The sequence below is a fragment of the Protopterus annectens genome, chromosome 7.part0, assembly GCF_019279795.1.
Source record: "Protopterus annectens isolate FY-2018-M chromosome 7.part0, PAN1.0, whole genome shotgun sequence".
Lineage (NCBI taxonomy): Eukaryota > Metazoa > Chordata > Ceratodontiformes > Protopteridae > Protopterus > Protopterus annectens.
Window position 1 is genome coordinate 1,518,324,467 of NC_056739.1, and position 27,820 is coordinate 1,518,352,286.

A 27,820-nucleotide genomic window follows, 5' to 3' on the forward strand; every position below is an offset into this window, starting at 1 on the left:
CAAATGCACTGGAAAATATATTTCTTGAATGTTATTTATGCCAAAGGCAATACAATATAACTGTAATATCCCTTCACATTGCTGTGCAGTCTGGTTAGTAGTTTGGCTTAATCTGCAGGTAGGAACCCATGGAAAAGCCATTCACATGCAAAAAAAATGATAATAATTGGCTGCTAAATTTGTAGCTGAATTATATGAAACTGAATGAGGACTCTGCAAAGAAAATTAATTTATAAGACAGATGACTTTTGTATCCATCTTTTACTTAAAAAATTAAATACCTTTAACATTTCACAATCAGCAACATAGAAGATAGCACACTTTTTCCTCTTCAGGCTTCTCATCCAGTCACTCACAGTGAGGAATTGGATGACTGGTTTGGCACCTATGTCCTTCCTGCCTTGACTATATTTCTCACTCTCATAGTTAAAGCCCAAGGGTCTATATTACGTGATCGAATGGTCAAATAGTTGAACATGTAATAGTCGACCCACAATAATCGAACCACCACAATGTCGAACGGTTCAATGGAGATCTCCGTACAGTGTGGAAATGGAAGTTTTCCATTGTCTGCACTGTAGTGCGATCTCAGAGTTGGTATATTTAAGTAGCGGGGGTGCAGGGGGCTTGCCCCCCTGCGTAGAGCATTTAAATGGTTTGTTTGGGTGGGGTTTTTTTTTTTATTTTCTGTTTGACATTAAGGCGGTTCGATTATTATGGGTCAACTATTACATGTTCAACTATTTGACCATTCGATCACGTAATATAGACCCAAAGCCCAAACCTTCTTCTCCATCTTTACCAGTTACAACATTCTTGTAATGCCTGGAGTGCTGTGATTACAGTCCAAAAGAGGGAAAAAGATAAGTTCATTTTGATATCAGAAAGGTGTTTAGCAAAATCAGCCTTTATCAGTGTTATGATGTGGTCTTGTCTTAGAGCTTAATAGCAAACTGGCAAAGATTAGTGGTTGAAGATCAAACAGCTTTGCAAGCTGTTAGGTCCTTCATTCTGACACATTTACAAATGTAAATTATGGCAGAACAAAGTGTTAAAGAGCTTTCAAAGCCATTCAGTTTTCACAGGGACACTGCATTTCTCCCTGTTGTTTGGCAGCATTAAGTGATTTACTGGCTGCCCATACTTTGATAGTTGGTAAAATACTTTGTAATCCTACACCTTTTTCTGTAACTACAGTAAACTCTCCATTAACCGGCACCCCATGGGGATTGGTAGATGCCAGATAACTGTAGTTTCTGATTGCTTGAGAGTTAATATTAAAAATAGGCCTTACTAATACCATACCCCTATACTACTTATTTGGTTTGACTTGTTCTTAGGTTGGGGAGAGAAGGAATGTATTCCTATCTTCCTTTTTAAAACTCTAAAATTCTACAAATGTAAGGTATGTTTCTGCGGGGAGGAAAACAAAGTGCAACTTCAATTTTTTTCTGGTTAAGAGTTCTGGTTGCTTGAGTCCTGGTTTAACTGAGAGTTTACTGTAGTAGTACATGAAACAGATAACACTCCATGCACTACAAACAATTATAATCAGATCATAGCAATCATATCCCTTATTAAATGTTCTCAACATGGATACCAAGATTTATCTCTCAAGGGTTGTTCTTGAGGTGAATTTATCTTGAACCCATGATGCACTGGTTAACACTGGCAGAAGACCCAATCATAATCCTTTGTATTAGACTATTCTTTAATTGCAAAAGGAAACTAATTTCCTACTACATATCCCAGTAAAATTATTTCATCCATCACTTCAACCACTCCATTTCTTCTATTATAGGTCTTCTCATATACTTTTATTGGTCTCATGTGGGTCTATATTTTCTAATTGACCACTTAGCTTGTTGAACGGCTAAACATCAACAGCTAAGGGTCAAAAACCTATAATCTCGAAAGGCCAGGTAAGCAAATGTTTTCATGCCACACTGACATAAACTTCCAAGCCATAAAAAAACTAACATTGATCTATTAGATGAGCTAAATGCAAGCCATCCATACACCTGCCACACAGTGTAAAACCGGGACTAGCTGTCCTTCATCTTCAGCATCTTGCTGACAGTTCCACTATACTGAATCCAAGATCTGGAACTAATCACTTCTAGACATTATTGCCACCAGAACCCCAGTAAAGTTACAAACTATTAGCTTTTTTCTCCACTAATGTTGCAATGTCTGGAAATGATAAAAAGCCTAACTTCCATCCATAGTAACCTCTCTCAGACCATTCACTGAACAAAAACACAACATGGTCTACAATAAACTTATCCATGTGGATTGGTCAGCCACATAAAATTGCAGTTTTGTAAATATTGCTTATGATGCAGTTATAACCAGACTCCTACTCATTTATGATAAGTAATTCCTGCTAACCTGACAAACAAGAAACAGGAATTATCCATGGCCAACACTGGAATTCAAAATCCAACAAAACCTTGTGCTTCCACTCAGAAACTATGGAAAAATACAAGTGAATATAGTTATTTTATCACACATTATAGTTTTTTTTGTGCTAAACAAGTTATTATTTATTAATCAACATATGTTACAGTAAAGTGGATCTGCATTGGTGGTGCTGCGGTAGAGTTGTCGCCTCACAGTAAGACGCTGTCCGGTTCGATTCACAGCTAGAGCGTCTTCTGCGTGGAGACATGCCTGTATGGGCGTACCTTCGTTGAAGGTTGTGCATCAGGGCTGGTAACTCGGCACGTAAAAATTAACTACCAATCATTAGCGGACCGGAGTTCTGCTGTGGCGACCCCTAACTGGAAAATACCGAAAAACACAAACATATGTTACAGTAAAGTAAAATACTAAAATTCCGGCGATGTCTGGAAAGAAACAGATAACTAATGGCCATAGTAACACTTTAGCTAATATTATTTTAAACACTCTAGAAATACTACTGCATGCATCCCCTATAGAAGCTCAGCTCAGTAAAGATTAATTTTGTGTCATCAGCAAGGCATGCTCTTGTAGGCTACTCTCCATCTTCCTCTCTTCTTTTGCTCCAGTCTTCGTCTGTGACAAAATCTCCAAACTAATTTTAAGCATGCCTGACCACACTACCACGGGTGCAGACCAATCCTCCTGTTCTTAACAATCTGTTGATCTGTTGTCTACATATCACCAAACTCCTCTCTCATTTATACAACTATTCTCTTTATTAGTGGAAGCAGGCAACTTTTTCTAACTTGCTTGTAATTTACCTATTCATACATTGTGCGTTAGGCCCGGCAAGCCAGCATGTAAAACTCTACTGCCAATCATTAGCGGACCGGAGTTCCGCTGTGGCGACCCCTAACCGGGAAATGCCAAAAGAAACAAACAAACATTCCTTATGCTTAGTAAAATGTTTGTGTAAAACCTTCTAGCTGAAGCCGACTGAATAGCTGAACAAGTATGTTACATTGAGTAAATGCTAGCATGTATTCACATGTAGATATAGCACCGTGCATCCTGTCTGGCCTCAACCAGACATCTTTCTAAAGACAATACATGATGATAAATTGACAGGAGCCATTTTTATTGAATTATCTAAGGCTGTTATCCACTTTAGTCATTCATTGCTAATTCAAATCTGCCAGACTGGAAGACTAAGGCATGAGCAAACTATTTGCTTTCCTAGCTGCGCATTGAGCAGTACAATAACATGTAAAATGTAGAATTCCAGAAGGCTCAGTTCTTGGGCAGGGATGTTTTCCATAATTTCACAGGAAAGTACTACACTAGCTCCCCTTGTGAGCCATTTTAAGCCTAGCCAATTTCCCCCTTGATGCTTGAATTAACTTATCAAATTTGGTGTTAGACTGGCCTTACCCATCACATCGCTATCAGTCATTCTACAAATTGCCTAAATTTTACAAAAAGAATACTGTATGTTGAAGATGTTATTGTAGCAACAAGACAATGCATGTAGAATTCTGTAAGAAACCATCCAAAATAACCTAAAATATTAGGAAAGCTCATTGTGGTCATATATTCTGATAATCAGTCTTAATAAAACCAAAAACAGTTCTGCCTGAACCATTTCAAATAGTTACCAAAATGTAAGTCTTGGAGTATAGCAAGTAATGAAAGAATTGTTTAAGAATACTTACTCAATTAAGTACTTAGTTATTTGATCAGATGCCTGTCTAACATTCTCTAGCAGTATCTCCCTATTAAATGGAGGTTACTACCAAATTTCATATGCCAAGGGAAATTTCTAGTCCACTGACCCTGATAGCCAGGGGTGTGACTGGGACAGGAACCATACCTCTCAACCTCTTAATGCAAGAAACCTGGATGTAGCCCAATAGAATGGGGAAACAAAGGCCCATAAATAGGGAGATATTTTAAATACTGCTCTTATAAACTTAGAAAGGTGCTACATTAATGGTATTTGTTTTAACATACATTTTGCTGAAGTATTTGAAGTCTGAAACTCAAATGCATGTCATTATTTAGTGGCATCAATCTTCAGATAATCCCAGTGTTTTGCTAAAAAACACAAATTGTATGAGGAACAGACCAAAAATATGAGCCAAAAATTTGGACATTCTGTGAAAATCTGGACAGTTGAGAGGTATGACAGGAACCCAACTACCACTCCTGGAATATAGCTCCTCTCACCTTACATGCGCCTTTCTGAAAATTGTTTTGTATTCCACATGCTAATCAATAACATTTGACATTTTATTTTACTGTCCCTCGGGCACTGCTGCATAACCTTCTTATTTATTACTATTTAAGGAATGGGCTGATGGTCCCCAGCTTTACTACCTCAACTTCTTCACATATTAGAGCACACAGCATCTGGTAACAACGCTTTCTACTAAAGTAAGATGAACTCAAAGCTTCCATCTATTTAGTCTCAAGCTCCTTTTGCATCTTAAACAAAGGGAAGTGTGTGACTGCCTTACATCACTCTATCCGCATTCTTTCTATTCATGTACACAGCTTGCAGTGTTTTCAGGCTAAGCTTTATTTTTCTTATAAAGGCATCCTACCCACCTTGACTTTGTGCATCTAAATACTGTCTGTTATCCTCACCCCCCTCCACTAAACAAGATCTATTTTTAGTACCTGCCACCTTTATTACCCTCAACTGTGACTCCTAACTCCTCTACGCTTTTGCCTCTTCCCTGCAGTCCTTTACCTGCACCCATCCATATGCTCCCCTCTCCTGCTACTATTTATTTCTTGCATGCTGATTTTATCCCTAGTCTAAATGTGCTTGTTTGTTTTTGACTGATGTAGTAATATAACCACAGATGATGTTTATAAGTCAAGTATCGATGTTACTTGTGAGCTCAGCTTTAAGCTATGTTGTATATATGAATATTAGTGGGGGGGTCTTCCTCCCATGCAAAAAAAGTTTTACTTTTTTTCAGTTTTCAATCAACCAATGAATGACAAGTTGTGACCAATCACTTGCCGCTTGATGTGTTGATTTTCCGATAGTTTGATACATATACATGTGTGTGGCTGTGTATGTATAAATATATATATATATATATATATATATATATATATATATATATATATCTACGCACACACACACACACACACACACACACACACACACACACAAAGAGAGAGAGAGAGAGGTAGATATAGATAGATATAGATATATACAAATTTATATCTGTAGAAATATATATTTGTGTGAGTGTGTGTGTGTGTGTGTGTGTGTGTGTGTGTGTGTGTATATATATCTATATATGTATATATATATATATGTATGTATATATATATACGTGTGTGTGTGTGTGTGTGTATATATATATATATATATATATATATATATATATATATATATATATATATATATATATATATATACATGTGTGTGTGTGTGTATGTATATATATATATATATATGCGCATATACAAACAGACACACCCCTTAAAGTCTCTGAACATTGACTTCCTCTACTTTCATCTGTTATATCATTTGCTGGAACTGAGGAACTGTACATAGAGGATAAATTGATTGCATTACCCAGTATTATATGCATGTAAGTTGAAGTGCTCTGTATTACCAGTGCAAAGCTTTGGTTGAACTATTATGTTCATCATTGTATATCTTAGACCTGGGCTGTGACTAAACTAGGTTCATTTTTGGCAATCCACTATACAAGTAAATGCACTTATAACAAAATCTCAGTACTTTAGTCAGTTGTGTATTGAGGTTTAAATGTAGATAAACACACTTTGGACTTTTATATTATTGATGCAAGCACTGTATTTTATACGTAATACTTCTGGTTTCAGAATTCATCCTTTCAGAAGAACAGCAATACAACTATGTCAGTCATATGTATCTAAGTATATTAATACCAGTAATATTATTAAAAATCTAAGACCAAATTCCAGTAAGAGTTACATTTGGGTCATAGACTATACCAAGAATGCATACTGTGTTCAGTTCTGAAATAGCCTAGTACACTAATGATGAATAATATAAGTCGGCTACAAATTCCAAAACCTCAACCAGCCCTTCTGCACTGGAAAATGTAGTAAATATGCATTGGTGGTACATTTTGATTCTTATTTACAAGGAAATGGAGTAACCATTTAAAGTCATCGTCCTCCTGCATGTCATCAGTGTTGGTGCGGGCATTAAATGGTAAAAGCCCATAACCATGCATTAACATTTTCAACCTGAAGGGCAGCTGCATACAGAGCTTCCTTGATGTTTTGTCATACATGATGATGGCTGCATATAGGTGTGGTTTGTATAAATTAACTTTGACCTCCTACTACAAGGAAGTCACCTTTAAACATGATTTTATGCTGAGAAAAGACTACTGTAAGCATGAAACACCATGCAGTATCATAAGTTTTGTCATAATCTTAATATTGCATATGTCACTGAGTTTTACCTGTCGTACACAGTATTATGGCAACAAAGATGGTGCTGTGAAGTTGAATATGGTCTGAATGCGCTGAGAACCAAAGGGTGGGATTGATCCTCTTTGTTGTACACCAGATATAGGCAATGGGATTCTAAATCCCATCTTCTGTCTTTGGCAAAGGATTTGCAGAATAGAGCAGCAATATCAGCATAGCCTCTGGTAATAGGTAGGCATACTCTGCCCCGTCAGTAAGATATAGCAGGGGTCACATTGTTTTTAGGTTTGGGGCAACATTGTACTATAATACAGTCTATCTACAATTCAATCCCAGATGTTTCAGAATCTACTTCTCTTATTCTGGTATTTATTTATTTATTATTTTTATTTTCTTGAACTAAACCTCAATTTTCACTAAGATGGGGTAATAGCAACAAACATACATATAAACAGACTTATTTCTATGTGAATGTGTGTGTGTGTGTGTGTGTGTGTGTGTGTGTGTGTGTGTGTGTGTGTGTGTGTGTGTGTGTGTATGTGTACGTGAGTGCGTTCATGAATGCATGGGTGTGTGTGTGTGTGTGTGTGTGTGTGTGTGTGTGTGTGTGTGTGTGTGTGTGTGTGTGTATGTGTGTGTGTGTTTTATGTATTGATATATTTATACATTTATTTAATTATGCATTTATGTTTTATGTGTCCAGAAAAGTGAATTTTTGCTCATCTGGTGATTAACTCAAATAGAAATGAATCAGCTCAATTACTGTAATGACTTATTTTATTTTACAGACTAATGTGCTTGTCTGGAAAAGAAAAGCAGAGCAAAACAGTTTTAGTGTAAAGGATAATAGTTTATAAAGTACAAGATAAACAACATATTACTTTTAAACTAAACTCATTAAATTTTACCATCTTCATTAATTAGTATATGTTGTATTTATATCTATATCTATATATATATATATATATATATATATATATATATATATATATATACATAAACAGGAACAGATAACACAATGTTGCTTATGAAAGGCCATGAAAATGAGAATTACATATACAATGTATGATATTTTTATTTTTCCATTTATTTCAGTTGACTATGCCAACGTTTCCTGTTGTTGTCAAGATTGGACACGCTCATGGAGGCATGGGAAAGGTACAGTTCTGTTATTGTTGTTTTTAAATAAAATAATAAATTTCATGCAGATTTCAGTTATGTGAACACAGGAAATACACGTTTAAATGAAAAAATACATAATAAGTACTTCAAACATTAATTCACAAACTCAGTCACTGAAGTACAAGTAACCAGGAAGCAAGGAGCTGTGGCTGGACAGAACTGTTTCTTGTCATGTAGTAACCCAAGGACTTATTGGAGGGCAGCAATGGTGATAAAAGCTGTCAAACTGAATGCAGTAACCATCCAGACTGATCTTATAAAAGACTGTCCTGATTCACCTTAGATTAACTGGCCGAGAAGGCCACAATATCAATAGCTGCTGAATTTAAAACTACAGTATAGGAGGACTTTGAAGAGGCCACGAAGGACTGCTGGGCACTATAACAAATTTTCTGTCAAATAATTTGATACTTCAGCAAGTAAGGCCGTGATATTGTCAAGGCTGTGCTAAACAGGTGTAGAAAGTTCCGAACACTAATTGGGTATCCCTCAGTAGGTGGACGAAACATCCTGATGACCTTAACTTGGTAGAAATGCCCTTTTACCAGCAAACAATACTTAGAAACTTTGATGGGTTTGTTTGTTGTCATAGTAGAAGTCATTCTGTGGGTCAGAAGCCTCCCTGTTGGAAAAGCTGCAGTGGTGAATGAGATCATTCTAGATGTGCTGAAGATGATGGAGGTGACTGGTTTAGTACACTCCTTACACTTGCTCAATGTTTCATGAAATGTGGTAAAAGTGACTTTTGACAAACAAAGTACGGTTGTGGTCCACAACCTTAAGGAAGAGGCCTGTAGAGCTTATTCTGTTTTAAGGTTGTTGTCCTCCCTTCCTGGAAAGTCCTGTATCAGAGTGCTGAAGAAGAGGCTGTAATTGATACCTGAACCACTGTACTGCGCATTTTCTGTGATGAATTGTTAGAGCTTATTAATCCTGTCTGCTGAAACTTTGTGAACATTGAGAAGGTTTAAATCTACATGTCTTTACCTATGCTGTGGAGTTCATCATGGAATCTGGGATATCAGATGCACTGCTAATTTTCTTCTATTGGGGATCTGATAGTGTTTCCCACATTCTTGGTATTAAGTCACATTTGTTCAGGATAGATGATTGGCATTTTTAAGTGGTGTGGTATAATATCAGGGTACATCCAAGACTGGGACAGTGTCTGGAGTGAGAACACTGAGGTGACTTTTCAAAAGAGGTTGTATATTTTGTATATTAACCACATGTTCTGATACACACTGAAGCAATTCAGTGCTAAATGATAATCAGATGCAATGAAAATAAGAGGCTACCATGTTCTACTAGGAAAGAAAAGATTGTGCTCTTCAGGCCCAAAATGTGTTTATTTAATTATATATATCTATTTGCTAAATGACAAAGAATGCTGGTCAACAAATCCTTTCCAAGAATGATAAGCATGATTGCATAGTGTATCACTGTCCACACATAGCTGCACTCCTTCAAAACAGTGAATGTGGTTAATTAAGAAACAAATATCAAATGAAGTTCAAAATCCTCCTTGTTTATTTCCTCTCACCAGAAAGAGGTGTTCTAGCTTCTGAGCTTCTAATTTCATCCATACTTATTCACAGAAGAGCAATTAGTGTTTGTGTATAGAGTGTTTTTATGTGTGAATTAGGTTTTATATTGGCAAGGTATGCACCCATCAGTACTTCTCTTGATCAGCAGCTGTTGGATATCCACATACCACCCAGACATTTGCAAAGAATTGTGCTGGAGCAGCCCCCCCAAATGGGAATATTGTGATCATTGTCTAAAAAGCATGTGGTATAGAAACAAACTACTGCATTGTTCCTTCTTGTATAAATGTCTTTCTATCTGCCAGAGCTGTCGTTATGCATCACTTTCAGCCAATCTTTAACAATGATGTAGGGATCATTCTTCTCAATCAGTAACCTTAATGGAAGATGCTCAGGAAAGCTTTTTTCTGTAAAGGGGACTAGTGTGCTCTTACTATGCATCTGTACTATCCCCCTTTTTTGTGCCATCAGGGAATTGTGCTCAGAACAGCCTTAACTGGTGTCATTCGGAGAGGATTCTGACTACTGTGCCATTTTGAAGGCATCACTGAAAAGAAAAAAGAAAGAAGGGAGTGATATTGGTCATAATATACACATTGCGATACCAATAGAAGGAAAATGAGATCACTGGACACTGGGTATTTTTATTACACTAGGAAAAGTAAGAGAATTAAATGCACAACACTAAAATGTAGCACCATAATTTGAACTCTTTATCTGTCCTACCCCCAAACATTTCAGACTCAGTTTTCATGGCATTGTGTGTCTCAGCAATTTCTGCAACCTCATTTATTCCATGCCTCTGGGTGACCAGCATCAATTTTCATATCCAGTTAAACCTGACTTATTATTGCCATAATTTGTTTTTGCTATTATTGATGAAGGATTTTCTCTACACACAGACACACACACACACACACACACACACACACACACACACACACACACACACATACACACACACAGACACACACACACACACACACACACACACACACACACACACACTCATGCACATATGTACACACATGATGTTGTTGTTCCTTCAACTTTTCCCGATTAGGGGTCGCCACAGTGGAACGCCGGTCCGCTAATGATTGGCAGTAGATTTTCATGGTGCCAAGGTGCCAGCTCAATGCCCAACCTTCAACGAAGGCACACCCATTCACGCATGTCTTTTGAACGCCACTCGACCGCGGGGTGGACATGCGACTCCACACAGAAGGTGCTCCAGCCAAGACTCGAATGGGAGAACCTCTTGCTGTGAGGTGACAACGCTACCGCTGCACCACCATAGTTATATGTACACACATGATACTTCAACTTTATTATTGTATCAGTAGCCAAGCAGCTGGTGAACCTTCAAATAAAAAAAATCACCCCATTAACTTGTCCAGATATCCAGTCATACTGACAGGTATGCATTTCTTAACATCAGACCAATATGTGATAAAAATGAAGTATTTAGCACCAATATTAAAATATTAAGCAGTTATGATTTATATTCATATTGATATGTGTATTATATGATATTAAAACTTTTACTATTTCTGGTTAAACATTCATACACTTTGCACCTTTACTTAATTTTATTAATTTTGTTTATATTTACCTTTTGTTGACTAGGCTAGTTCCACTAGGCTAATAGCCTCTTTTCAGGGAACACCCAAGATGGTATTTATGCCACTAAGGGAAATTTGGCTAGGGCACTGGGGAACTTTCCCTACTCTTTGGTGTAGGGGAAGCATTAGTGTGTGGCATGTCTGTCTTCCTGTTTCCAATGTGAGAGCAAAGGCAGCCCAGAGAAACAGGAGGAAACATGGCAACAAACAGACAGTATGGAGAAAATAAGGAGAATGGAGTTTTGAGTTTGGAGATGGCAGAAATGAGAGCAAGTAAGCTGGAGAACTCATTCAGATCGGAGGGGAAAGAGGAAGCAAGGCAACAAAATGTTATGGAGAGTGTGCGAGAAGAAGGAATGGATTTGAAAGTTTGTTTTTCAGTAGAAAGTGAAGTAGCAGCATCCTGGGGATAACTGATGGAAAAATACAAGAGGAAGAGATAGCAGTGGAAAGAACAGGAAGAAAAATGTATGCACAAAAGGTGAAGGAAGGAGAAAAGAAACTGAAGAGTTGAAGGAGACAAAGAAAAAATAAACTGGCAAGAATATGTTACAAAAAAGAAGAAAGACTGGAAAGATATGAAGTGTGGGAGACTGTAATAGCACCATTGAGTGTTTCATCTACAGAGATAGGAGCATTTATTCTCAGTAATAGACATTCTGTGATGTATTTTTTGAAACTGGACAAACCATGGTGAACATTATAATTATGAAAAAAAAAAAAGATCAGCAATCCAAAGTCAGAAAGTGTGATACAATCATTTCATAAAGAAATGAAAACGAGGATACTAGTGCAATTTAGAAGTGAAACTTGAAGCAAAGGGCTTAAAAGAACAGTTACTAACTGTGTGTAAAGATGTTCTGAATACAACGAAGGTTTATGATGAAAGAGGGTTATGGACTGGGGGATGGGAATGTAGGGTTATATTAAATATGATAAATGGTAATGTCAGACACATTCATAGTATAATTAATGTATGTGGCAATAGAGGCTTTGAGAAATACAGAGTACGGCCCAAAACTTGCTTTTTTGTGGTAGATAATCATTTAATAAGTGAATGTGACAAAATAAATTGTTTCATATGTGGTAAAGCAGGTCATGAAGCAAAGAAATGTGAATTGAAATGCAAGAAATGTGGTAAAACAGGACATGTTTGGTTAGAGTGTGATGAGGATATGCAACTTATAGAAAAAGAAGAATCTCATAATTTAGTACAGGATACAGACATTAGTAATAAGCAAGAAAAACAAAGTGATATACAAGAAAACAAAGACATTGGGGGGAATTTAATAAAGCCTACATGTTTTTTTTTCCGTTTAGGAATTGCGCTTCTCTGCTTACACAGCCTCGAACATTTTAGATTCAGTAAGAGCTGCTGAGCAGCGTGTACGAACGAGCATGCCAACATAGAAACTTCCATGGCATGCAAATCACCTCATAAGCAGGTGAATCTCATGCACATGAGGCAGATAGAGCCATCCAGCAATCAGATAGGCAGCTCTGCAGACCCCGTGTCAGTGTCGGTAGTGTGCATAGAAAAAATTCATGTACAGGAATATAGACAGACAAAAGAGGCTGCAAAAATGTAGATAGATGGGCAGAAATAGCATACCACGTACAGATATGAGCTAAACTATCCTCTGTCTGCCTGGCAAATTAAAGGAAATAAATTCAATTTATTATTTTTTTAATAATCTGATCATGTTTGTGCAATGAGCCACAGTGTGCAAACATGTTTTATAAAAAAATTGAAAAGAAAATTGAAAAAAACAAAATTAATATTATGTGACAAAATGCATTACAGGACCCTGCATGGAGCATCTGCGATGGTGCACTGGTGCTGTTGCTAAAGTGATAAGGCTTTGAAACCTGTAGTTTCCAGGCTCTGAGCAAGAATACCTATGCAAATGAGGTGGAGTTACTGAATAGTAGAAAGGGGTAATCGTGTCCGCATATCCCCTTCGTGTAGGCAAAGAACCATGTTGTCGTTTACAGAGGAGGTAGCTGACATCAGGGGAGGTTGTGTCCAATGACTTCTAAGCTTCTTTCAGCATGCTTGCATGGTGCGCTGCTGTGCTGAGTGTATCCTTGCAAGGGGGGTGTGTGCACTCACCTCTAAGCTTTGTTTAGCTAAGGGGAGTGAGTTTAAGTTTGTTTGCATGGTGTGCCACCATGCTGAGTGTGGAAGTCTGTGGGAGTGTGTACATTGACAGCTAAGCTTTGTTTACCTACTGGGCGTGCATTTGCACACCAGGACAGTGCTGATTGTATCTAAAACCCAGTGACATATTAATTAGTTTTGACCTCTGTTTAACTTAAAGTAGGACCATTAAATGATGTTAATGATATATTAGACAGGTGGAATGCATCATAGGTAGCCAATCACACAGTCAGCACCTACAGCAGAACACTATAAAGTATGCATATGCACTACAATCTGATTTCTCCCCCATACTCTGCACTATTGGAGTACAGACTTGGGAATTTTAACTGAAAGAATGCTAGGGGCTGCTGCAGGTCTGCTACATCTGTATGTGCTAGATGCCAAAGTCAATGCTGCTGTGCTGACCATAAGCCTAGACAGAGAAAAAGAAGAGTGTTCAGGTCCAAGGTAACCTTCCAGGAGCTACCTGAGCTGGAGATTGTAGAGCCCTGCAAGGTGGACAGGGACATACTACAAGAACTCACTGAGCTCTGCCACCCTCAACTCAGACCAAGAGCCAACAGAAGGGAACCCATCCCAGTGGAAACAAAGGAATGTGTAGTCCTTAGGATACTAGCTACAGGTACTTTCCAAAGACCAACTGGGGACATGATGGGGGTCTCACAGGCATCTGCTTCCAGGATACTCCACCAGTTACGGGATGCCATGCTACCACATGCCAGTGAGCACATTTATTTTCCCCTCACCCATGAGGCGAGGGCCAGCAATATGCAACATTTCTACCATGTAGCACACTACCCTGTGGTACTGGGTACTATAGATTGTACTCATGTACACATCAAGTCACCACTCAGTGAGGAGGGTAGAATCTACATGTACCACAAGGGGTACCAATCCATAAACTACCAGGTTGTGTGCAATCCCCAGGGGATTATCATGAATGTGTGTGCTGCCAGCCCTGGCAGTTATCACAACTCCCATATCTGGCACACATCATAGCTGTACCAGATATTTACTGGGGGGAGATCCCACACGGCCATTTACTGGGGGATGCTGGCTACATACTGGAACCGTGGATGATGACACCATCAGTAATGCACACACACCCACTGAAGAACACCATAATGGGGCACATGCACAAACTAGGAGCATCTTAAACAAAAACAAAAATGCTCTGGCAGCTAAATGTACTGCTGTAAAACAATAGGCAAAAACATAAGAAAAACAGCAATGCAAATGTCTCAAAATCCTTTAATAAAATCAAATAAAATACAAAGCTTTCAAGTCTCACAGGACTCTTCCTCAGTGTTAAAAAGGAGCAACTGCTACAATCCCATCAATATATACAATTTAAAAATACCTGCCAGCAAATGAAAATTGAAGAATCAATCACATGTCTAAGAGTACTAATTGTCAGTTCAGGCATTAAAAGAAATACAAATCTAAATACTATTATTAAATATATAATAAGTGTTACTAATAAAATATAAACTGTAAAACTGTATTTATAAAAGTATACTATATATATATATATATATATATATATATATATATATATATATATATAGTGCAAAAGTATACACACGCACACATTATTTAACATATGCCTGTCTCTCTTTTAATAGTGGCTTAATGCTATTTTTACTATTCAGCCCTGGTGGGTAGTCTGCTCTGAAATAATTTATCCATTTGTATTCTTTGATTTATCCATTTGTATTCTTTGATCTCACGTCACCTACGCTAATACTAACAGAAACTTAATCTAAAACTCTAACTTTAAATATGTGTTCCATACCACAAGCATCAATATGCTTAAATAAGGCATTTGTTTCAATGCACCTATGTATATTTATATTGATATATATGTATATCAATTCTATCTTTGAAGTTCTGATTAGTTTTACCTATATAAAATGACATACATTTTTCACAATCTGCCAGATAAACCACATTCTCAGTCAAACAAGTCACATATACATTAAAAAATATTTTTTTCTTTGAAATAGGATGAATAAATTCATTAAATGGATTAATAAATTTGCAAAATACACAATTATAACATGGTATTGTCTGATTTCTATTAGTAGCAGAAGTGGGGCAAAATCCTTATAACTGTTGTTTCAAATTTCTTTCTTTCTTAAACACAAAACAGGGTTTGTCACCTACACATTTTTTAATTTCATTATCAGATGTTAGAATATCACAATTTCTTTCAATAATCTTTTGAACTTTTGTAGTATGTGTATTGTACATAGTAATATACCTAACAGACCAATCAGGGTTATCAGTGGTAGGTCCATTCTCTAATGTATAAATTAATAAGTACAGTTTACCTACTTTTTCTCTTTCAGAATTTATAAATAATATACCATCATTATAAATAGAAGTATCAAACTTATAGTTGTTATTTGTAATGTTAACATCCAAAAAATTAATATTACATTCAGAATACTTTAAACACAAGTTCAAAAGATTATTGAAACCTATATACTACTTGTAAGGATTACTATAATATGGTATTGTATTTATGGCTCTGCTGCATTCATGCAAGGAAATATAGTGGGCTATGTGGACAGAAGTAACATCCACATGAGACTACAGATACCCAGTCCAATAGTATGTGTTCTCTAATAATCACTAGGTCTCATGGTTGGAATATGCACTACATCAGTCAAAAGAGTTGTTAAACAGTGGGGTCACATGATATCTGGACTACTGTCTATCCCAGCAGATCATGTGCTGTTGTTCCGCCACACCCAACACAGCATTGTTCACAAATAACTGCTTTACCAGCAAGTCAGCAATGGTATATCAGCAGACCAGGCAATCTTAGGGCAGTAGCATATAGCTCAATTACACATTGTATGTCACACATAATGTAGGAATAAAAACGTGCATATTTATGAGGTTGATTGTGTGATGAATGACTCGCCTGTGTCTAGCAACCTGTGTGGCTCATTGGACTAGGGAAGTTAGCATGGGTGATGGTGTTGATGCTTCTCATCTGGAGGTATTCACATCTTTTGCATGTGAGGTATTCTTATGTTGCTCCTTTCACAGACTGTCAGTCTGTGTGTGTTGTAGTATTATGAATCTCAGTCACATATTAAGTACAGCAGACAGCTGGGGAATGGCGTGGACATTTTGAATGATGTGCAGTACTGCACAAACAGGGACAGATGTCATTGTCTGTAATATACCTCTAAACCTCTTAGTATAAGAAATCTGTTCAAAGCCCGACAAAACGGGGGGACAAAGGCCCACAAATAGGAGCATAAGTTAAATACTGTTCTCATAAATGTAAACAGTTGTTAAAATAACAGGGTTTGTTTCAACAGCCATTTTTCTGAAGGATTTGAAGCCAGATATTCAAATGTATGTCGCTATTTAGTGACTTCAGTCCTAAGTTCATCCAAGTGATTTGCCAGAAAACCACAAATTTTATGAGGACCAAAACTATGAGGCAAAGCTCTGGACATTCTGCAAAACTCTGGACAGTTGACAGGTATAGTCTGTAACACACAATATCCTAGACTGAAGTACAGGTAGGTGTGGCCTGGAGTCACTTTTAGGTACTGACAGTCACCCTGGGCATGCCCAATCACTCAGTTAAAATTAGTGCAGTTCTGTTGGCCCATCATCAGAATGACCTGTTACGTATAGCTATGACTATACATACAAACATATACGTTTGCATATATGTCTGTCACTATCTCTCTCTCTCTCTGTCATGCATAGTATATCTATCCCTATGTAGTGTCAAATAGATATATACTGATATATATATATATATTTATATATAACACATTGATACATAGACTCTCCCCATATATCTACATAACACATATACATATGCACACACACAGCTACATTTATATATACAGCCCTGTTAATTACATAAATATGTGTGTAGATGTCTGTATTGTCCTACATACCCTAATACTGGTGAGTAAATCTACACTATGACACATCCATGCTGTTGCTCAAAGGATCCAAACTAAGGGCGCAACAGTACATATTCCAATTACCTACAGACCCCTATGCCTGCTGGATTTCACCACGTAGACAGACACAGGTGAGCAGCTATTGTAATGTATAATGTTATCAATACAAGTATGAACAGGGCACATTGTCCCTGCCCACAGGATCCTCTATGTAACTGTAGGCAGTCACATATGGCCATACTGTTAACTCTACACACATAGCTAGGATAATAACAGTTATCCCACTGCTAGGATATATATGCAGATAACAGTATGAAGCAATATCACTCTGCAGACCACAGATGCTGCTCAACACAAGCCTAGTTTGTGTAATGCACAAGTACTGTGCCTGCAATCACATATGCAACAGACTCAACCTGTGGCATGTGCAATAAATACTGTGATCTATAGTGAATAAGACTAGATAGGTAGGGGTTCCAATCTCACTCCAGACTACTTGGTGTGTGCACATGTGTGTATACCCCTACAAAACAACTGCCATGCCATCATGGGCTATCCACCTGCAATGGTTATGCACTTTATGGCTCTGTAATTTGCTGCTGGCTTCCACACTGCCATTTTCTACAAGGCAGGATGATGTCATCCACCTTAATTCTACCAGCTGAAAGTGTAGTTTCAAGACGTGAGCCATGGTACATGAGATAAATAGTGTGAGCTATACTGTGTAAGACTAGATAGGTAGGGATTCTTATCTCATTCCAGGCTACTTGGTATGTGTGTGTGTGTGTGTGTGTGTGTGTGTGTGTGTGTGTGTGTGTGTGTGTGTGTGTGTGTGTGTGTGTGTTTATGTGTGTGTGTGTGTGTGTGTGTGTGTGTGTGTGTGTGTGTGTGTGTGTGTGTGTGTGTGTGTGTGTGTGTGTGTGGTGTGTGTTTGTCCTGATGGCATAAATCTGATCATCTTGGTAACACAGAAATAGGTAGGGTTTTGCAGTATTTTATTTGTAGTGTGTGATGTGCCCCCCCCCAAGGACTGACCACAACAAGCCCTGCTGATGTCATCAAGCATAATATTTCCTGTACTGATAGTTCTAGCAAACATGTGGTGTGTTGAGTGCATCACATACTGTTATCTTTGGTGTGGACCATTACATAGGTAAGTGTTGTGATCTACATACAGCCAAATTGCACTACATGTGTGCTTGGCATGTTCTGTACACAGTGATTGGAAGTGGGGCTAGCCTCAATCTAGCCATTTTGTGTGTGAGCCTGTTACAGCATTTTACATCATGTTATGGAACCATAGGATGTTTGAATTTCACTGGCATAATAGCAATACAGCACTCACAATCATAGACATCTTTATACCCATAGTTACAAGATCAGCAGATATTGCCCCAGTCCAATGAGGACACAGGAAGATGACCTGTGTTGAGATATGGGTTGCTCAGCCAATCATACAGATGGCATGTGGTGAGATGCACTGAGGTGCTCTGTGCGTCATTAGGCAGGGTTCTGTTTCAAGGGTGTGTTTAAGTCTGCTAGACACATCTCTCCCACAAGCATGTAGTACCAATGTCACATGCAAGGTTAATGTCCTTACAATGGGTCATCCATCCACTATACCTTCTACAGATAGGCAGCATATGCAATAAAGCAGGGAAACACATTGCCCATCTGCATAGTCTATATGCCACACGTGACAATGACACTCATTGCAGACTATCCACATTGAACACATACAGGAGACATGAAGTGACCTTGTGAGGGACCATACTGTTGTGTGCAATTGCCAGTACTGCTTGGAAAGGTACATCACCAAATGGGCATTGTACTCAGATATTGGCATGCTGAGGGAAGAGTACTTGGAGGTTATGAGCTTGTCACTTACAGGTGACTGTGGCCTCAGCTATGCCATATGATTCCTGCCATACCACTGTAGAGACCAGGTGATCTGAGGCACATTAGGTATAAACCTGTCTGGCCAGGTCTGTGTGCCCAGTTCGTTCAGCCCTGAGTATGGACAGCACATGTTGCAACTGACCAGGTACATAGTTCTAACTGATGGAAGTGATACTACATATATATTTGCATGGGGTTTATGGCCATTACTATGTCAAAAGGCATGTGTTCGCAATACCCTCTTGCAGGATATTGACATACCACAGAGACTCTATGAGTGCTCACAATTTGCAGGCATCAGCCAACATTGTTAGCCACAGTCAATCAGTAGTCATGTGTATTGTGGTTGAATGGGTTCCAAGCAGTAGAAGACCCTGGACTGCACCCTACTGAGCACTGTTGCTTACAGATCAGCTATTGGAGGTGGATGTCCCTATGTTACATATATGTGCCAGCAATGGGCCTCTTAGCAACCCCTACAGTGATAGTATCATAAATGCCTAAGTGCGGGCTTTGTAAATGTTGCCTCAGTGGAGGGTATAGTCAGAAGGCTTGGCTGAGTCTAGGGAGTTGTATGCCCTGATGTAGCCTCACACAGGTCCATGGTGACTGCCTCAGAAAAGTCAACCATGTGTAACACTTATGCTCCCCTGTCACACATCCCAAACTGTGTACACTCAACTGTGTGTAGAACACATATATGTGTGCTGATCAGCCCCATGATAATTGCCACTATAGCCATACAGATATGGATACTCAGAGAAAGAGGTGTATAGTTATGCTGGTCAGTGGATGCACTACCTCTGTGCAAGGGTATAACAGTTGCCATTGTCCACTCAGCTGGCGTGCAGCCAGTAGTTTTGGCATGATTGCAAGGCTGTCCCAATGGTGTTAGTAATCCTTGTCAGATCACATGTGGGAAGCAACCTGGACTGTTAGTATGTGCAATAGATGCTGTGTATCTTCCAATGAGAGGCCAGTTATGAACTTCTCTTTAAATACAGAAGTTATGGTACAGGTTGTAGGAATGCCATGTGTCACATGTGATGGGGACAAGTGAGTGTAGTTGATGTAGACAGTGTGGGTGTACAGATTAAGTATGAGTCCAGACCCATCATATGTGACATCATGACATATGAGGGTACCAACAATCTAGGCCTGTCCTTTGAGGTCACACATGTAACTACACTGTGCATTTTGGTTCTGCTTTGTGTGGGCGGCTACTTTCGTCACTTACCCTGTTTATTCAACATCACAACAGCACTATGTGCTTATTTTAGCTAAGGAGGTAGTGCATCCATGTTGGGGGGGACCCTCATCCTAACTGTCACACAGCACTGCCCACCTGTTATTGTATAGCCTGCTAATGGCAGCTGACCATCAGTCAGGTTTGCTGAGCCATTATGAGCCTGTGCCGCTCCTGTCATGTACAGCCGAGTTCAAGCCATTGCAGAGCTGCTGACATAATGCATGGGTGTAGAGCTCTGCATACTTGCCTGTCCCATCTGAAGAGGGAAGCGCAGTCACACTATGTCCACCATCCCACAGGAGGTAATAAATGTCTCTCTTGACATATATGTCTGTATTGTCTGCAAGGGGGGTATGTGCCAGTAGTTCTAAGGACACTAATCTGTGGCCAGATTCCACCAGGGAGGACTTCACATTGAGGGTGGTGTACTGGTCACCCATACTGGTAAGCACATGATGCAATATATTGGTTCCCTGTGTGGGGATGTCACAGCACTGATGCAGGGCATTGTAGGTAAGTAACTAGACCATCATTTGGACAAGTGAGCCACAGCATGAATAAGCAACACAGTGTGTACATATTACACTTCTCTAATGTGTTTGTCTGTGCTCTGTACAGACACCTTGCATGACTCTGTTCCTCAAACATGCTGGAAGTAACTGCAACACTTACTTGCACAGAGGACAACTAGCAGGTAGTGCCAAGTCGTGTACCCAGATGGGCCAGATCTCTGAGTCATGCCACCTAAAATGCCATGACAGGGGTTCGCATGGATATGAGCAGTGACACTGTCATACACCTAGTGACACTGGACCAAACACTGTTACTTTTGCTCAAGGCCAGATCATGCCTATTGAGTGTTACTGGCAGAGCCCATTGACTGTTATACTATGCAATGGATGTTGGACATATGTCTCACTCCACCAACCATGGCCTGTCAAGGTGTATGACAATACTGGGCCAGCAGCTCTTGCTGGAAACTGTGTACATCATGCACAGAGTGTTATGTCAGCTCATGGATAGGCAAGTGTCTGACAGTCATACTCTGGGAAGATAGCTGTGGGAGGCCTGTGCTGCAATAATGCCAATCACCAGTGGGGTTCACCATCCTCCATTATTGGTGTACCCCATCTATCTATTCCCTCTCTGCAGTCACAGCCTTTGTCAGTGACCTCTGACTGAGTACATTAGCAGGTGATTGTATATTGGGAGCTGTCACAGACTCCCACACAGAACCAACAGTTATCCAGGATGGCCTAAGACACAGTCAGTTGCACTTTGAGCCGCTGACAAAGACTAACTTCCAGTGACTGCAAAATATTATCCTGTGGGACATCATCCACCCCTACAAAATATTGTAGTGTCCACACAACACACACAGTTGAGCCATTATACATGGAGTTATGGACACAGAGAGTAATGTAGCCTTTGACTCTCACTGGTCGGTAAAATGTGGGGATGCATTCACTGTTGTACACCCTACACCGACAGGTCTGGGATCTATACTGAATGTGGCAGTCATCACAGCTATCATTGTGTGCAGTGGTACCCTTGCTATGTCACTGCACAGGCATATTGTACAATTGTAGCAGCCACACATGTTCAATGGTACACCAATATACAGCATAGATAACATGTCCTATGAAGTCTGTGTCATGAGTGTACAGGTGTAGTCTGTCCCCTAAATGCTTTTGAGGAGATATGTCTAGGCCCATATAGGGAGGTCTTGGATCCCACTGTGTACCTCCTGTGTACCCCTGACAGGAATAACACATCTCACCTGTTCTACATGCCTACAACATCACTGTGGTATACATAGTACATGTTTGAGAGACAGGTATGTAGCACAGACAGTACGCCATACATGAAACAGTGCTCCCCATGTATGTGAAGCACACATCTGCTGAGACACAGCATGTGCAGGTTACAAAATGGGATTCAGAACATAACAATCATAACAGGTGTTGGGCAACTGTCTGTACTGCACACACGATATTTGTAGATGGGTCATCTCTGTCACCACAGCTTGTAGATGCGTGAGTTCCCAAAATCTTATTGACATTTACCAAGGGTAGCAGACCTGTTCACAGATTATGGATGCATGAGTACACTGAATGCCGCCCTTGTCCTTGTTAGCTTGTTATACACATATGAACCTATGGAGCCATGCACTAATAGTGCTGTACCTTGCTGAAGACATATTGCTGCTGTGTATCCATAGGTTACCCCCAACAGAGTCTTGAAACAGAAACTGAAACAGGTCCATGACACACCTCTCATCATGTAACTATACAGCCATTACAACATCATACAACATAAGGTACACAAAAGTATGTGGCATACTCGTGACAAATGCAAGCATGCAGTATCTGTTGTTAACCACTGCAAGTTGCATGGCAAAACAACACTGCATTACACAAGTACATGTTAACTAATATAGTCACCCTGTGCATCAGACACATAGCTTCATTTCCCTGCATCGATGGCAAAGATGACAAGGATATGGCAGATTTATCATCACTTGCACAGGGTGTTGTGTAGGGGTGTTGGAGGCCTAGGCTGACCTAAACGGTTGACAGCATGTATGTCAGTCAAGAAGGGAAGCAAGTAAGATGGACCATGAAAAGCTGACGCGTGTGTCTGTAGGTGACCTGCATGTAAAAGTGTTGTGTGAGTGTGGGCGTGTACACAGTCATGCTCAGTGCTAGCCCTACATGTGTATATGTTGGACAGTTTTGGACTGTACATGGTAGAGTTGATAGTTCACTGTCTCCAGCTGGCTCTGCCAGGAATTGCACTGGCACCTCCATGTCCAAGGTCAGATCTGGTGCTAGTAAGTGATGGTGACTGCTGTCTGCTTTGACTGCATCACCCATGGGAATGCCCAGGACCATGAGCCCATGGCCTGCCAATTCATGGCATGGACAGCACACTCCTGTCTGTAGTGCTGGATGTACTGCCACTACAGGAGCGTGATTGCGCACAGTTACATGGACTCTCAGCAGACGGGATTGCTGACCTACATCCATGAGTCTGATGCTCAACTCCAAACACACGTTCCAGCACAGATAATGTGCGGTTCAAGACAGACACTGTATCAGCCCACTTTCTGTCCACTGCATCAGTCAAACAATCCAGGGTGTCCTTAGTGCGGTGGAGGCAGCCACATAAGTCAGACTGTGCTGCATCCATAACCCTAAACATACATCAGGTGTTCTGTTCAGAACATGCCTGTGCTTCATTGATGGCCCAAAACATGCACTGAATGACTTGTGAACAGACACCTGCAACAGTTGGTAGACAGACAGTAAGCCTCCTACAAGCACCCCTGTCAATTCACCTGTGTGGGATCTCACTAGCTCTCTAGCTATGGCCAGTGTCTACACTCACTGAAACCATAGTTGCTGTACTTTCCTGTTCAATGTCCCTGCCCACTGATTGATATCTGTGGCCTCCAGGGATGGGGTATGTGTGGGCATACTGACTGTCTGTGGTGACAATGGAGGAAGAAAAAGGATGTCTTCCTCTGGGACAAATTCAGCCCCCAACACCCCCACCTGTGCCTCATTGTGGCTACCATCATCATCAGAGTCCAAAGAGACACTGACATCAGGTTGTGTGGGGAACAGAGACCACCCCCCCAGGTCACCTGTGATAAGAAAGAAAAAAAGTAGCACATGAATACGTGTGCTATTGCGTTTGAAAAATCTACCAATACTCATAATAACAAAGACCCACAACCGGATTAGTGGTCAAATTTTTCTTCTCCGCTTTCGTCCAAAATAGACTTCCTCAGAGCAAAATACACATTCAACTCAAGACCTTTATAACAATCACTTCAAGTAAATCAAGTAAAGCATGACAAGTACAATTTACCTTTTAATTAAGAAATATGACACTATACTTGATAAAACAACATGTAAAAATCCAGTACACCTATCTTATCAAATATACTGAAATTTAATGTCCTTTCAACCTTTTGTGTTTTAAAAGGCATTTTACAGTAAATGCCTCATTTAAACCAGGAGGCTTATCTTTTTTTAACTGTCACTGCCAAAGTATTTCTATTTGTTCAACGACACTCCTGTGATTACCCCTCTAAGATCTTATGTACCTGTTCCAGAATGAAAAATAAAAATATTCTACTCTATTTACACATGACACTATGTTGAAACAGGGCATTATTCTGGTCCTTAATTTTAATAAAATATAAATGTTATTTAACAAAACAGTGCCATGCTTACCAGGAGCAAGACCATGGCCTTGGCCAATACCTAACAGACCTGTGAAAAGTTGAGGGTGAAATAATGTCAGTACCAATGCATGTTGCAGCACAACAAAGGAATGCATCCATATATCTCACATTTACAGTACCTACTGTGTACACTTGTTGTATTAGTCACATTCTGAGTATGAGAGTACAACTGAGGTAACCCCCCCCAAAGAACTAAGACCTGACACCCACATAAAAGTATGTGCAGCCTGACACACTGACTACTGCAATATTACATTGCTGATAACAGTAAGCCTACCTGTACGCTCCTCTGCTGTGGAAACTGTGGCACCCACCTCCATGATGTATGGCGTGATGGATCCTGGGAGCTGTTATATGTAATTAGGTTCACCAGGAATTCCTCAGTGACCATGAGTGGTTTTTCCACTGCAGGCCCTCCACTAGTGACACCATGATCCCTGGCTACATCTGCTGCCCTTCATTATGTAGCATTGATAATGTCCATTGCACAGTGTTGTATCTGCTGATATGTCCTGCCTGATGGCCTGTGCCATTCACATCATGGACAAGGTCTGCACACAATGCAGCCCACTGTTCCCTATTTTGCCTCCCCTGGACAGCAGGATGTGATGATGTTGTCATTTCATTTTCCATATCAGAGAAGGGTACATAGCGTCTATGATACATGATTCCTGAAAGACAAAAAGGGAGAAAACATTACAGGATCACATATGTGGAAGTACACTATGTAGAGATACAGCAAGGACAAAATGGCTGGCACTATCCACTGCTGCAAGGACAAAATGGCTGGCACTATCCACTGCTGGTTCATACATGTCATACTACACAATGTTCAAACATCCTAAGTGTGTGGATACAACTGAGATAGTAGCAATAGTCAGGTATTCCTGTGTGTGCCATGACAGATACTGCTGGATGATCATACACCCAACACTTGGGTCTACTGTGGTGTGTCCTCTAGGGGCAACCCCCCCCCAATAATATGTCATAGGAACAGTGCCACACAATTAGCAGTTTGCTATTACAACCAATATAAATGGACAGTCCAAAGGGACAAGTGTGCCACAATGATAACAGACAATGCACCCTTGATGTATAGTACATCTTGTGTGGGGATAAGACAGCAGGTGATCAATGCCATGTCATTATCACAGGTCTACAACAGGCCTAATGCTGTATTCCCTATTCCCCGTACGTCCATTCACCCAACTGCATCCTGTTGTACACAAAATCAGTTATACTTGATGAAGTACAGTACTCCTCTGTTGATTTGTGGTGTTAATATAGTTTTCACAAAGGCATGCTCTGTGTTAGGATAGTCTCATAATGACTGGTTCCCCATAGCCAGCTGCTTGCCTTTTAAATATGCTTTTCATCATCAGGTGATTGGCTCTAAACCAATCTGTGGGTCTGAAATGCTAATTGCCGCTAACACAGCTGATTTGTACTATCATCAGCCAATGATATGCAACCACTGTACAATATGTAAGGCCTTCATGTAGATTAGGGCCCCTTTCTGATATGTTGTGTTGAATATTACTGGGATGAGGAGACTTCATAATCTCAGAGGGTAGGTCTGCAGCAGAAACCTTATCATGGAGATGTGTGTGCTGCAAGCTACAGCTGCTGCTGCTGGTAATAGACATAGGCAGACAGTGTGAACACTTTGAAGTACAACAACCTATAGGAATAACTGTGGGAGCTGAGTCAGCCTTGTTGTAGATGGAGAGCCAGAGTGAGGCTTTCCACTCCAAATACGGTATGTGTCTAAGGTAAGTATGTTAGGCAATGGTATCACTAACAGAGTGCTAGGCAACATGTTTGATGTGTCCTTGGATAAGATGGGGTATAAATATACGAATATGTCCACCATTTTGGTAACTGTCAGGCCATGTGTTACAGACTGGTGGTAATTTGCAGCATGTATGAGGGCAGGCCTTGTTACAAGCAGGGACTTCCAATGTGTATGTTAGCTGTGCAGCTGTGATAATCAGGACAGTGACTTTGGAAGGATTGTGTGGTGCACTCTGATATTAGTGGCCCTCATTTGCAGTACCTGCACTGACATTCTGTGTGAATGCATATTAATGCATGACATGACACTTTATGCACATATAATTTTCCAATAGGGATATGTAAAGTGTGTTCCTACCTGCAGGCCTGTGACCTCCATCAGTGAAAAGCAGACATGTCATTTGAAATGCATTCTGTTGATAAAGAGTACATGACTCAGTCATTAATTGCTGCCTTCACAATACTGCAGATTCACTTCAAAACACCACTGGATTTAAACCCAGGACTGTGTGTGGCAAAATGTACCATTTGCAAGACGAATAACAGACTGAGCTACTGAGACACTGTTGGAGCAGCTGTATTTGCAAGATATATGTGCACACATACAGGCTGTGACATTCGTTTTCTACATCCGTCAGTATGCACATGGCTTTATATGGATGTATGTGTGCACCAGGGTCCCAGTTGAACATGTATTTTGCCATTAATGCCTTATGTAGCAGGTGTCTTTCTACATGTTGCTGTTGAAGGGCACATTTGCCAGCTATCACAGGACTCACGCTCATTATTATGTCTTTGGCTTTCTAGTGGTATACTATTGCACCAGAGTCCAAGGTACACTCCAGCTTTTAATCTTTTTAATTTAATTATATTTTAATCAAGTTTGCTCAATGCGGTATGGCACACAGCTCTGCTGAAACACGCTTAATGACTGTAACTGGTAATTACTATGTTTTCTTTAAACCAGCTGTTTTACGAAAGAGTTGTGTAGAGTGGCAGGTTAATGCAGTGGTCTGCAGGTGCAATGCTCTTGGGTTCGAAATATGGGGCAGGTATTTATTTTGTAAGTGTGTATTACAAGTTTAAAAACACATATAGTCAATATAGCTCTATTTAGCTGAGCTGAGCAATACTGCACAACGTAGGACGCCTCACAGAAACATGCTAAAAAATATAAAGAGAAGAAAAATTGGGAGATAGGAAAGTGGTGAAATGGGGTGCAAGCAGGACGAAAAACATAGTGAATGGCAGATAGGTTTGTGTAGGAAGGGTGTAGGAAAGAACCATGGCTATCCACTTCTTGTACAGC

The 27,820-nt window shown here is 39.8% G+C and overlaps 1 protein-coding gene across 1 annotated transcript in view; it reads left to right on the forward strand.

Moving 5' to 3' along the window:
- The window catches only part of SYN2 (synapsin II), a 1,726,111-nt gene that overhangs the window by 990,819 nt on the left and 707,472 nt on the right, over positions 1-27,820 (forward strand). The window contains exon 6 of the mRNA XM_044078054.1: positions 7,951-8,013. Coding sequence (XP_043933989.1) covers positions 7,951-8,013 — 63 coding nt within the window. The remainder of the gene's footprint in view (positions 1-7,950; positions 8,014-27,820) is intronic.